Source organism: Diadema setosum, chromosome 11 (assembly GCF_964275005.1).
Source record: "Diadema setosum chromosome 11, eeDiaSeto1, whole genome shotgun sequence".
Lineage (NCBI taxonomy): Eukaryota > Metazoa > Echinodermata > Echinoidea > Diadematoida > Diadematidae > Diadema > Diadema setosum.
Window position 1 is genome coordinate 37784672 of NC_092695.1, and position 13735 is coordinate 37798406.

The window sequence follows — 13735 nt, forward strand, 5'->3', positions numbered from 1 at the left end:
GATATAAGAGATGATTGACGATATGTTACAACTTACAAGTAACCCGCATAAATGCTTGATGCGGAGTTGTTTTGTCTAGCGTATAACGACCGATCTATTGGGAGAGAGAGGGACGAGTTACCCGGTATATTAATTGCCGTGCGCAGAAGTAACTCAAATCGCCTAGAATGTCTTTTACAATATGTTCAGCGCATAATCTCTTCTTATACTTGGTAGACATGTTCGGTATAGTTGCTGGCATATTCCGGGCCGAGCCTCTTAAATATTCCGATGACATTAAAACGTGCTGGTGGGATAACTCTAGGCCTAATTCAGAAAAGCTCTTGCCCATGTTGTTTCGTGTAATAGGCAGACATTTTGAGAAAGCTGAGAGGAAGGCGATAATGAGAAGATCAACAATGTCGTATCTTAGAGCGAAGGTGATGATAGCTGTATGGTTGAATTATGTCGTTTTTTCTTCTGGAGCGAAAATGTTGATGTACTCCGAAAAGCAAGCTGATGGCGACTTTTCTTTGCTGTCTGCGCTGGCTCGCGGATTAGTGGAAAACGGGCACTGTGTTACCGCCCTTGTCAGCGACTGCCATTACGAGGAGCTGAATGACGACATTACTTATTCCCACCTCAAGTTCGATGTCTTTGCTGATAGCACGATGACCTTCGTTAGAAAGGATCCGTTCCGATCACCGTCTCGACGTTGTCTTCATAGCCAGACCTCTGTCTCTGGTGTTTCGATGACCCGACACCAGCAGACAATCGCTGGCAGCCTTACGAGGTGCAGCTTCTTACTCGACCACGTACTTACCAAAAGAAACCAAGGAGTGCGCTACGACCTCCTGATCGTCGACGCGCACAAGGGCTGCTCTATTTTGCTCGCCGGCGTACTTGACGTCCCGTACATTCTCGTTGTCCCCAGGGGTATCGAACCTTCCCTCTCCCGCCGCGTGGGGGCGCCCGATACCACCGCCTATTTTCCAGAGATTTCATCCGGTCTATCGCACAAGATGAATTTTCGTCAACGCGTTTTCAACACAATTTCCTCCTTTTACGAAGATCTTTCACTTTTCATAGCGAATGACGTATATTTATTTCACTTCAACTTTAAATACGAAATTCGAGTCCCCATCAATCATGTGATTTCAAACGCTCAGCTAGTCTTAATTAATTCTGACTTCGCTATAGACTTTCCCTTTCCACTGGCTCCGAACGCCGTGGCAGTCGGCGGACTGACAACTCGAGACCCAAAGCCGCTGGATGAGGTTAGTCTGCGATCAATGTCTATTATACTTTCAATAGTTTCATCAAAATCTTAAATTATCATTTAACGCTTGATTCTTTTCTCTGTCTGAGTCAGGAATCTCCATATTCTTCAAGTGATTCATGTAGGTAGACTGTATAGCAATTGGTTTAAACCGTGCTATGTCTTAACACCGGTAAATCAAAACCAAAGAGGGAATATTAAAATAATAATTAAGCAAACGAAAAAGGGTCTTGGATGAGAGAAGAGTTCGATATGATTTGTCAGAATAGTTTTACAGGTGTAGACAGCCACACGCTTGTTGGGAATCAACACTGAAGATTAAGCCGGATGAGTGTTCATTTGGGCTCTAGTTTATTGTTTACTGGTGATCATAATGATTAAGACGTTCAAGATGACATTTGAGTGCTCTTTTTTGTTTCACTCCTTTTCATTTCTGGTTTGGTATTGTTCAGTTCAGTGTTTGTGTAGCTCAGGTTGTCACCCATGATCATTTGACCTTACTCTATTTCTCTCATCACTTTCATTCCTGTCCTATTCCAGTGTATTCAGATGCGGTCATTCATTACACCCCCACGTCTGATTCTTCTGTTCAACATTTAGTGATTTGTAATCAACCCAGCTAGTTTGCAACCTTTGTCCCATTGGCTTACGTTGGTGGTTTTGAGGAATTCAAAATCAAGGAAATCCACTTGAAAGAATATTTTCTGAAGAATGTACTCGTTCTTAAACAAACAGGATTTCATTGTTATGTACACTTGTAAATGTGACATATGAAATATTGATAAAATTAACAAATGCACACATTTCATCTTTAGAGACCAATAGCATCATTACTTATCCAGCAGTATGTAGAAAAATTGCATTCGGAATACATACAATTTTGATATGTGATAACTACTAAAATAAACCACCGTAATTTAATGTTATCATACAATACTTTTATGCAAGACTTTTTGTCCCAATTTCTCCCTGATCAATGACGCTTTAATTCTCCGTCAGTCACGTATCACGCCAGCCCTAGAGGTTCAATTTTGAAACCTGATTTCTTAGTGTGTACTGTTTGTCACGTGTTATAGGACTGGATGGAACTGATATCACCGACGGGTGAGGGCGTCGTACTCGTAACCCTTGGCACCAAAGACACAAGTGCGGGCGCTAAATCTGGGATTCAGATATCTGACCTCACCAAGCTTTCGCGAGCCCTTGCTGCAATACCCCAGGCGATTATATGGCAGACGCATGAGCCCATGCCTTCGGGCGTTCTGCTGGGAGCAAACACCAAACTCGTGAAGTGGTGTCCCCAAAATGACTTGCTTGGTAAGAAGAACTCAAAGAGATAACCCTAAAATATCTATGGGAAAACCCATTTTCCACTTTCTTTCATCCGAATGGATGACAAATGCAGTCATCCACATTGAGCTGCATTCATTGCAGGCCTGTGTATACCACAGGTATGATTACTTAAAGCAACAAAATTGATACCACTGAATATGATAAACGATGTCTGATTAAAAAAAATCATCGACGGTGAAAAAAAAAATCATTTGATACACACAGATGTCGCAAAATAAACTCATACATTCAGTCCTTCTCTTGCTAATAACCCCCAACCTCCCCCGCCTAGAAATTTGCATGTATCCAGCACAACCAAACCGAAGTCAGTATGAAGCATTATGCTTTTAAATGCTACATGCGAATCGTATTCTCAATGAATTGTTAAAAATCATCCCGAGTTGTTTTCTGAAGTTGTATAATTAGCTTGTTCCTTGTTTCCATTTTTTGGTAAACGGTTCCAAGCAATTATTAGACCTCTTCAGTCCAGCATGCCTCCTATACTTGTTTTCACACAGAGAACTGCCCTGTCACGCAAAGAACTGTACTCGTAGTTAGGTGTAGTGTAAATTTAATCTTTTGGATGACGATGTAATACACAACATGTAAATTCATTTGTTCATCTCCTGTCCGCTATTTCACTTATTTCCAGGCCACGGGGCGGTGAAACTACTCATCTTCTCAGGAGAAACGAACAGGCTCTACGAGGCCGTTTACCACGGCGTACCAGTAATTGTCATTCCCACAGCCCTCGAAGGCTGGGATGTAGTAGTCTAGCTTCTGGACTCTTTTTACTCGTAGCCGTGATTGTACGCGACAAGCCGTATGAGGGCGTGACAACAGAGGATTGCGATACGCCGAGAACTGCGATACCCGAGTTTTCGTTGGGCGCGCAGTCTCTCGATTATCGCAATCAGAAAATTTGCGCCCTCTCTTGGTCGCACCAAGGAAAAGGGGACGGAGCCCAGACTAGGGATGTAGCGGCTCGTGTGCTCGAGCGCGGTCTCGGGCTGTCTGCAGACCTTTCCCGCGCTACGAGCGAGGGGATTTCCCATTCCATCCTTGAGGTCATGAATAATCATAGGTAGATGAACATGTGATAATGGCTGTTGTCACGTGACCAAGACGATCATTTCACAGACTCTTCCACCAGACAACATATAAATTACTTATCAGTGTTTTCACAGGCTTTCTCCGCCTCTTGCTTTAGTCTTTTAGGCAATATAAGCAACGACAAAAAATAGAACTTTAAACCCATACAACATGCACACTATGGACGAGAATTTCACAAAGTCAATTCAATGCAGTTTTCATTCATTTCCATCCAAAACAAAAGAGGGAAACAAAATACAAGGCATACATTAGACAAATCATGTTCTTTTGTCAACTTGATGTTTGTTAGAAATTATAGGCCCAAGTATAAAATGTAAGCAGTGATACATTGCTCTTCAGCTACTCAATAATATTACGATGTTGGTTTGAAATTCTCTTTCCTGAGACATAACGGACTTTTGATATTAACTAATCATTTGAATATCAGTGTATAAAAATAGTATGCTACTGTACATGTTCATAATCATGAGCCGTTTTCCTTTCAACTGCAGCTTCAGAGACAATGCTCGGCGAGTCTCAGCGATCATGAAGGAGCGCCCTCTACGTCCCCTGGATCTCTCAGTGCACTGGATCGAACTCATTCTGCAACACGGCGGAGGTTACTTACGACCATCTAGCTGTGACTTGCACTTCTGGCAGTCCTCCTCACTAGACGTCTATGGCTTTCTTGCTCTCTCCATTTACCTCGTGTTCCGCGTGCTGGTTTTCGCGAGAAGACAACTAGGGACATTTTGCAGGAATTATCTGAGGAAAGAAGCAGGTTACAGGAGTGTCAGCCGATATTTTACTAGAACGAGAAGGCGGGTGATTTTGCTTGCTGGTGCCATAATCACAGGCATACACTTCGTTATACTCTGTTTAAAGAGACAGTGAATAGCTAACCATTCGAATTCAGGTGTAACTCCCGAAATCTGATCTCCTCTTGTTTTCTTTTTCAACTGAGTACACAAGTTGGATTAGAAAACCGTTTAGTATTTTTCAGAGAATGACTGACGACTATGTACTATTCATCACCCTCTAGAAAAAGCTTCTTATATTAAATAAAAGGAACGTGTTATTCAAATCATTAATCACGCTGGTAGTCTCTCCCATACAAATGAATAATTTTGCAGGAATGAAATCCTTATGGTAAATGAATTGCTTGTTTATAAATTGGGAAAATTTATGTACCTTCTATCGACAACAATAAACTGAAAACAATTTTTCAAATAGGTTCATATTTGAAAGAAACCATTTGGTTCATACCCCATCATCCCAATCGGCAGAATATATTACTATGTCAATGATATCTCTCACGTACTCGAACTGTTTTTTGATCAAAATGCAATTATGTCTAAAAAGTGAAATCATTTTTCCATGAAATAACTCAGAGTACATCTCTTTATTTTAGTCATATTACTAGTCTGTTTTAGTATATCAGTCACTCAGATTCCATGTGCTATCTATTGCGTATATTGTTTGTGTGCAATTACTATAGTAAGTTAACTCACTTTTGTCTGTTTCAAGTCATTTCCGACCTTGTTCATGCTGACGACTCATATTTCCTTGGAAACCTGCAATGCCTACAAGCTTGTTTCCTACGTGTTTCTATCTCGCTGTCTCTTCTCCCTATCTTCACTGCATACATTCGTGAGACGTGTTTTGTGGTTGTATTATTATGCCTCCGCCACGAAGTGGTGCCGGAGGCATTATGTTTTCGGGTTGTCCGTCCGTCCGTCCTTCCGTCCGTCCGTAATGAATTTTGTGGACAAGGTAACTATCGAAACCTGTTGAGGTATCCTAATGAAACTTGGCATGTATGTGTATTAGGGGGTGAAGTTGTGCCGATCAACTTTTGGGTGCACATGCTCAAGGTCAAAGGTCAAAAGGTCAAGGTCAAATACATAAAATTTCACTATTTCCACCATATCTATTGAATGCCTGAAGAGATTTTCTTGAAACTTAGTGTATGCATGTATTACCCAATTAAGATTCTCTGGTGAAAGTTTGGGTCATGAGGTCAAAGGTCAAAGGTCAAAAGGTCAAGTAAAAATATTAAAACTTTTTTTTTTCTCCGTACCTTGGAAAATTGTTCAAGGTATCTTCATGGAACATAGTATATACATGTACTGACTGGAAGTGATTATCTAGAGAATGTAGGGTTCATGGGGTCAAAGGTCAGGGGTCAAAGGTCAAGTGCAAGACTTCAAAATTTTACTATTACCCTCATATTTATGTAATGCCAGCAAGGTTATTTTTTTTACACTTGGTGTATGCGTGTGTAACCTAATAGAAATTCTCTGGAAAGTTTTTTTTTTTTTCTCTTTTTGCCTCAAAGGTCTAAAGGTCAAAGATCAAGTGAAAGTGCTGAACTAACTTTTTCCTCCATATCTCGGAAGTGGCTCAAGTTACCTTGAAACTTGGTACATATTATGCATGTTCTACCTGAAAGTAATTACACTGCAAAAAGTCCGGTGTTAAATAGTGAACACCGAGCTGGTGTTAAATTTTCGGTGCTCATTTATGGTGTTAAATTAACACCCCCGGGTGTCATTTCCAAATTTTAAACTGTTTTTTGAAGAGTTTCTTAGTAACTGCACTTCTTGTTGATTTTTAATTTAAACAAGACGATCAAGAATTTTACGTTGAAATACTAGATTTTTGAAAAAATGTGAAAATAATTTTACACCAAAGTAACACCAGCTGGTGTGGTCCCTTATTGAAGCTGGATGGGTGTTAAACCATTGGTATTAACACCAACAAGTATCAAATCAACACCATGTGGTGTCATTTTTTAATTAACACCAGTACAGTGTCAAAATAACACCTGGTACAGTGTCAAATTAACACCACGAAGTGTCAGGTGAACACTTTTCAACACCATCACAGTGCATTTTTAACACCTGTGGGTGTGGTCCTTTATTGAAGTTTGATCGGTGTTAGATTTAACACCCGTGGTGTTAAATCTAACACCCATGTTTTTACAGTGTATCTTATGAATTTTAGGGTCAAGGGCCAGATAAAAATGGTAACAATTTACCATTCAATTCAGAAATTGCACTTTTTCTCCACACCTGTACCTTGAAAATTACTCAATGCCTAAATGTATGAATGGGTCAAAGTCAAGTTAAAGTCCTTAAATCCCTAGATACATGCTCTCCTATTCATCCAATTAAACCTACGTCAAGGAAGGTGAACATTCAACACATTTGTGACAAACTTGTCATTCCAATATTTTGCCAATTTTGTGAAAATGTAATCACACAGTGTCCACATGTACTATCTAGACCTATTGGGGAAAATCATGCATTATGGCGGAGGCATACCAGTCGCCAAAGCGACATTTCTAGTTTTTGTTTTGTTTTTTGGGCCTCGAAGTATTTTTTTTTGGGGGGGAAATATGAAACTAAACTGAAATTGAAACCAATCATACCTTGAAATAAGAGCGGAACATGTGACCGTGAGTAACCTTATTGTGACGTGCATTCAGTGGGTAAATTATATTTTGGCGTTGTTAAAAGAATGCACATCTCGTATTAACATTTATATAGCAGCCTCCCAGCAGATTAGAGTATTCTTATTTAAAAAAAAAAAATCATAATTATGCATATCGAAATCAATACTGCGTGTTATTAAAAAACAAAACAAAAACAAAACAAAACTGAGGGATGATCCTACTCAGCGCTGTTATCAAATCAGCGCTGTTTTACAGAGGGGTCCCATACATGAGAAACATAAACAAACAGTACAGTTACATAAGAAGAAAATACAAACATAAGAAGAAATGTTTAAGATGAGAATTATATACACAAAAATTTCGATGATAAAGATATACACAAAAATATTATAGGCATTTACGTATATTCAACGGAATGAGGAATATACATCTACATGTAACATAAACAATAATCACATAGAATCAGAAATACAATTTTCTAATCCCTTTGAAAATACATCTGGTTAATACCTTGAACATTGTTTCTTGCACATTCAACAGAGAAAGAAACTGAATGAGTGAATTTTATAAATGAATGAATGAATGAATGAATGAATGAATGAATGAATGAATGAATGAATGAATGAATGAATACAATTACTAATCCCTTTAAAATATATCTGGATTTGAGGTCAATCATCCGTTAGAGATTCAGGTTTTGGGTTAGCTTTGACTTCACCACTGCAGCTCACTGACAATGAAGAATTAGCATGTGTAGGCTACTTTGAGCATATTGCGTCTATGGAACATTTTTACCGAGAGACTTTCTGGGATCAGGGAGGTTATAGTTTGTTTATAATTTCATACAAAGGCGGCCGTCTTCACTTTAGCGCGGACTCAAAAGGAAATACATGTACAAATATTTTACATTAGAAGCCTTTATATACATATATATTTATATATATGTATATATATATATATATATATATATATATATATATATATATATATATATATATCTACATACCTTGAACGTGGTTTCTTGCACATTGTGGTTAACATTTGATGTTTTGTGAAGGTCGGGGGATTTTATTATTGTCCTGCAGACTTTCTTTTTTATATCAAACTGTTCATGTAGGGTAAACTATAGTATGATCCGTCTGGGACGGTAGCTCTGGTGGTAGCCTCAACAACAGAAAGATATACCCCCTCCTTATGTGGTGTACCCGCCACACGCACACAAAAAAAGAAAATACACAGGCAAGAGTGGAAGAACAGATACAGAAACAAACAATGAAATAGCACGAAGACATTTAATATCTCAAAAACCATTATGCACTCATATAGTCCATGTCAGTGAGAGAGACGCCCTCGACAATGTTCAGTGAAATAAAGATCAACTAAAAGGAGTTGTCATCCCATCAACCCTGTAGCCCCAGTTACATTTGTGTCGTCACCGGACGTCACGCGTATCATATATATATATATATATATATATATATATATATATACTCCTAGATGGGTCATTTGGAAGACATTTCCATTTGTTTTATATGCAAATTTATTATTACATGTTCAATGGCAGTTTACGCAATGGAGACACGAAAATTGTCTCCTTAATGACCAGTTGTCTCCCTAATGAAGACACTTCCCCCCAATATGTCTCCCTAAGGTGCCAACTAGGGATATATATATATATATATATATATATATATATATATATATATATATATATATATTGTCATTTGATTTCCGCCATGGGAAAGAACATCAGCATATCAAACAAAGGGGAATACTAGTAGAAAAAGCATCTACTAGTATTCCACTTTGTGTGATATGCTGATGTTCTTTCCCATGGCGGAAATCAAATGACAATAAAAACATGTTTTAAACATGAAAGAAAACCGGCTTCATCGAGTGTTCATTGATTTACATTACACGGTTTCCGTCTACCGCTACTGTCGCGAAACATTATAAAAAGCCTGTATTGTGTTCACAAGGTCTCATTCGCATTTCAATTCCCTTGTCCCGATTACTTGCGGCTTTCAGTTCCAAAAATGTCAAAAAGAGATGAATGTAATGATTTCATTGATTCAAACAAGAATGATGAATAGTCATCCTTGGAAAGTCATAAAGTCATAAAAGTCATAAAGGTCACGTTATGGTCCAGAAAAAAAAATGATCCACCGTGAACATTGAAACCATTTACGTTTATTCGTTTAAAAATCACGAATAATCATTGAAAGGCATAATTTTGGAAAATGATTTAGCACATTCAAACGAAAATTGACGAGTTCTTCTTCCATTAAAGGCCATGTTACGGTCCAATAAAGGCGTTGATTCACGGTGAACTTTGGAACCCTCCTCCCTATTCGTGGTGCAATAATGATGATGTAGTAAAAAAAGCGCCCTCCCCAGTGTACATTGTTAAATATCTCGTGAGTTCTGTCCGCACCTGCTACGTGCACTTTCGACGTCCTGATGTCTTAACGGAAATAACTCATTGTGTTTTTTGTTTTTTTATTTAGGTCAGCCAACAAGAAATAAAGCTATATGATCTAAGGTTTGCGTAAACATATATTACATTATATATATATATATATATATATATATATATATATTCATTTACCTTGAGCGCACTTATGTATATATATATATATATATATGATACATCTGTGTGTGTGCGTGTGTAAATACACGGATACTTATTTATGTATACATTTATGATTCAGTGATCTATTTTCTTTACTGATTTTTTTTTTTTGTAATCAAAGTAATAACAAGACTCAGACCAGTGTGCATTGATGTTTTGGTGTAAACATAATCTATTTGTCGTAAAAAAGCAGAAGCACATCTAAAAAAAAAAAAGTACATTTTTATCTTCGGCGTAGCCAGGATTTGATCTTTGGGGGGGGGGGGGAGGCGATTAGTACGCGAGGGAGCGAGCGAGGGGGGGGGGAGGGTGTGGAAGGGGGGTGTCCCCCTCCCACGGTGAGAACTTTTTGCATTTTGATGTTGTAAATGGTGCAATTTGATGCATGTTTTTGAGTGTTTTATTGACTTGAAACAGACCTACTAGTTTAAGGTAGCAGTATATTTTGATGTAGATTATTATTGAACAATTTGCCTATAAAATGGTATCATTTAAATAAATTTCTTGTATTAATTCTTACACTGAATATCATGAACGCGACTGAGCCCGAGCGAGCGGAGCGAGCGAGAGGGGAGTGGGCGGAGGATGTGGAGGGGGGGGGGGGGTGTCCCCCCTCCCACGGTGAGAACTTTTTGCATTTTGATGTTGTAAATGGTACAATTTGAGGCATGTTTTTGCGTGTTGTATAGACTTGAAGCAGTCCTACTTGCTTAAAGGGACTGTACAGTACTGGTTGAGGTGAGGATTCAGGTTTATATCATTCCTAAGTGAGAAAATGAGAAACCTCTTATGAAATATGAAAGAGCACATAATTTTAAGAAGGATTCAATGTTTATTTGATGAAAATGGTTTTCAAAAGGCTGAGATATCCAAAAAAGTGATAATAATAAAAGGCGACAGGCCACGTCTTTTATTAGGATCTCTTATTAGGATCACCTTGTTTTTGGATATCTCAGCCATTTCAATTTCACTTTTTGATTCCCCTTAGAATTGCATGCTCTTTGACATCTCATAGTGTGGATTCTGAATATCTCGCAAACCATTAAAAGCTAAATCCTCACCTCAACCAGAACTGCACAGTATATTTTGATGTAGATTGTTATTCAACAATTTGCCTATAAAATGGTATCACTGAAATAAACTTCTTGTATTCATTCTTACACTGAATATCATGAACGCGACTGAGCCCGAGCGAGCGGAGCGAGCGGGGGGGGGGGGGGGGGGGTGTCCCCCCTCCCACTTTGAGAACTTTTTGCATTTTGATGTTGTAAATGGTGCAATTTGATGCATGCTTTTGCGTGTTTTATCGACTTGAAACAGTCCCACTTGTTTAAGGTAGTAGTATATTTTGATGTAAATCCTGTGGGCCTGATAACTTAAGGGTGAATTTGTTGAAAAAGATAATTTACCCCCTAGCAGCCCCTCTCACCCATATATTCAATCTATCCCTACTTAACGGTAAGTATCCAGACTCCTTTAAAATCGCCAAAGTTATCCCCATTTATAAAAGAGAAGATCCATCAATGTTGAAAAATTATAGACCCATCTCACTCAAATTCTAGAAAAAGTAGTTTACAAGCGTCTCCAATCGTTCATGATTGAAAATGAAATATTAAATGCGAATCAGTTTGATTTCAGGAAGGGATTTTCTACCGATTATGCTATAATCAAATCTGTCGATAATATTATTGATGCGCTTACTAAAAAGGAGCACGTAGTCTTTATGGATCGTAGTAAAGCATTTGACACTATCGATCATGACATTTTACTTGAAAAATTACATAATTATGGCGTGAGAGAGATTACTTTGTCGTGGTTCAGAAGTTATCTAAGTCATCGAAAACAATATGTTGCATTTAAATCCAGTCACTCATCATATTATAACGTGTCATGTGGTGTCCCTCACGGATCTATCCTCGGGCTCCTACTTTTTTGATTTACATTAATGATATTATCAATTCCTCTCCTCGTTTAAACTTCATCTTATTTGCAGACGACACCAACGTTTTTTATTCCCACAAGGACATTGTAACACTGGTTGATACACTAAATATGAAATTGAGCAACATCTCGAAATGGTTTAGAAGTAACAAGCTTTCATTGAATATTGATAAGACATGTTTTATACACTTTCATACGCTTCAATCCCAACCCACCCTTCCTCAAAGTATTTCTATTGATGATACAAACATTGCTGAGAAACATTCAACCAAGTTCCTAGGAGTGACCCTAGATAGCAATCTAACTTGGAATATTCACGTCCAGAATATTACAACAGCAATATTTAAAGCAACTGGTGTTTTAGGAGAATAAAATACTTAATTAACGATCAAACTTTAGTAATGTTTTATAACACCTTATTCTTACCATAAATAATGTACTGCAATATTGTATGGGGCAACTATAGTAAAAATAAATTGAACACAATTTTTCTTCTCCAGAAAAAAGGCTCTTCGTATATATGCACACATTCAAATTTCTTGATTCACACTGATCCCATATTTTATCGCCTAAAAACTCTAAAGGCCCATGATATACATTTATATCTAACTGCCATATTCATGTATACACACACTCGAAATTTATTACCATTTTTTCATAATGCCTTAGTAACCAATATTCACTTACTTTTGAGTATACCCTACCCGTCGTTCCCATGATTTTCATTTAAGTAATCCAAAGCTTTTACTTGCTCAAAAGTCGATCAGACATCACGGTCCGGATACATGGAACACTCTTCCTGAGGAGTTGAAACAGTGTGCCTCCTTGTTTTCATTGAAAGCAAACTTAAAGAATCACATTTTATTACAGTATACTTCAAATACGAACTAAAAACAAATAATTTATATGACTAATGTTGGTCTCTCGACAGCAACATCGCAAATCGTTCCCTCTTCCAGCAAACCAATTCTATTATTCTAAATTCCAGCCTATTTGTCCTTGTGCACTTTCAAGCACTTGCACGCACATTCACCACCATCACACATCAGTTTATTTTCCCCTGCTACTTTCGCAGCAGAATTTATATCGTTACGAATCTAGTACGTCCCTACCTTTTCCTCGGGCCGGCCATCTTTTCAAGCAATGCTTACAATGGCGGCCCTCTGCATAATCGCTTCCAGCTGGCTTCTGAACTACAATTGTTATTGTAATCCCTGCTGCATAGACATGCATATTGTATATTATATCATTAATTTCCTTTTATACCGTTGTTTATGCAAGTCAAACGACTCTGTTTTAGATATACTTTGTATGTTTCCCACATTTTCATGATTATGTAACTTATGTATATTGATTTGCAGAAAATAAAGTATCCATCAAACAAAACAAAGAAACAAACATGTAGATTATCATTGAATAACTTGCCAACTTGCCTATAAAATGGTATCATTTAAATAAACTTTTTGTATTTATTCTTACACTAAATATCATGAATGCGACTGAGCCCGAGCAAGCGGAGCGAGCGGGGGGGGGGGGGGGAGGGGGTGTTCCCCCCCCCCTCCACTTTGAGAAGTTTTTGCATTATGATGTTGTAAATGGTGCAATTTAATGCATGTTTTTGCGTGTTTTATCGACTTGAAACAGTCCCACTTGTTCAAGGTAGCAGTATATTTTGATGTAAATTATTACTGAACAATTTGTCTATAAAATGGTATCATTTAAACAGCCTTCTTGTATTAATTTTTACAATGAATATCATGAACGCTGTCTGTTAAGCAATCAAACAGAAAGAGCATGCACACAAGGGTGTACATAAGGGGCATTTCTCCTCCCACACGAAGGTGATTTTACATTTTCAGACCTGAAATTCAGCGATCTGGTGCAAACTTTTTGGTGCCCCCCCCCCCCCAAAAAAAAAGAAAATAATAAGAATAATGGAAACAAATAGGGCTTTTTCATTGAAGTGTAAATAGCTAAATCTCGGAATTTAGTTCTTAATCCGAGGGTGCATCATCTTGGTGTA

At 38.0% G+C, this 13735-nt stretch overlaps 1 protein-coding gene across 1 annotated transcript; it reads left to right on the forward strand.

Annotated features, from left to right (window-relative positions):
• Nucleotides 1–470: 470 nt before the first annotated feature.
• LOC140235476 (uncharacterized) lies at nucleotides 471–3367 on the forward strand. Its single transcript, XM_072315504.1, has 4 exons — nucleotides 471–915; nucleotides 1180–1256; nucleotides 2335–2575; nucleotides 3243–3367. The coding sequence occupies exons 1-4, from the start codon at nucleotides 471–473 to the stop codon at nucleotides 3365–3367; spliced, it is 888 nt and encodes a 295-aa protein (XP_072171605.1).
• Nucleotides 3368–13735: the final 10368 nt, after the last annotated feature.

Excerpts from the sequence above, each read along its gene's own strand:
- LOC140235476 (XM_072315504.1), top strand. The coding sequence starts at position 471 with ATGTTGATGTACTCCGAAAAGCAAGCTGATGGCGACTTTTCTTTGCTG. Across the intron at positions 916-1,179 it reads CATTCTCGTTGTCCCCAGGG|ACTTTCCCTTTCCACTGGCT; the intron begins GTATCGAACCTT and ends ACTTCGCTATAG. Across the intron at positions 2,576-3,242 it reads TCCCCAAAATGACTTGCTTG|GCCACGGGGCGGTGAAACTA; the intron begins GTAAGAAGAACT and ends ACTTATTTCCAG.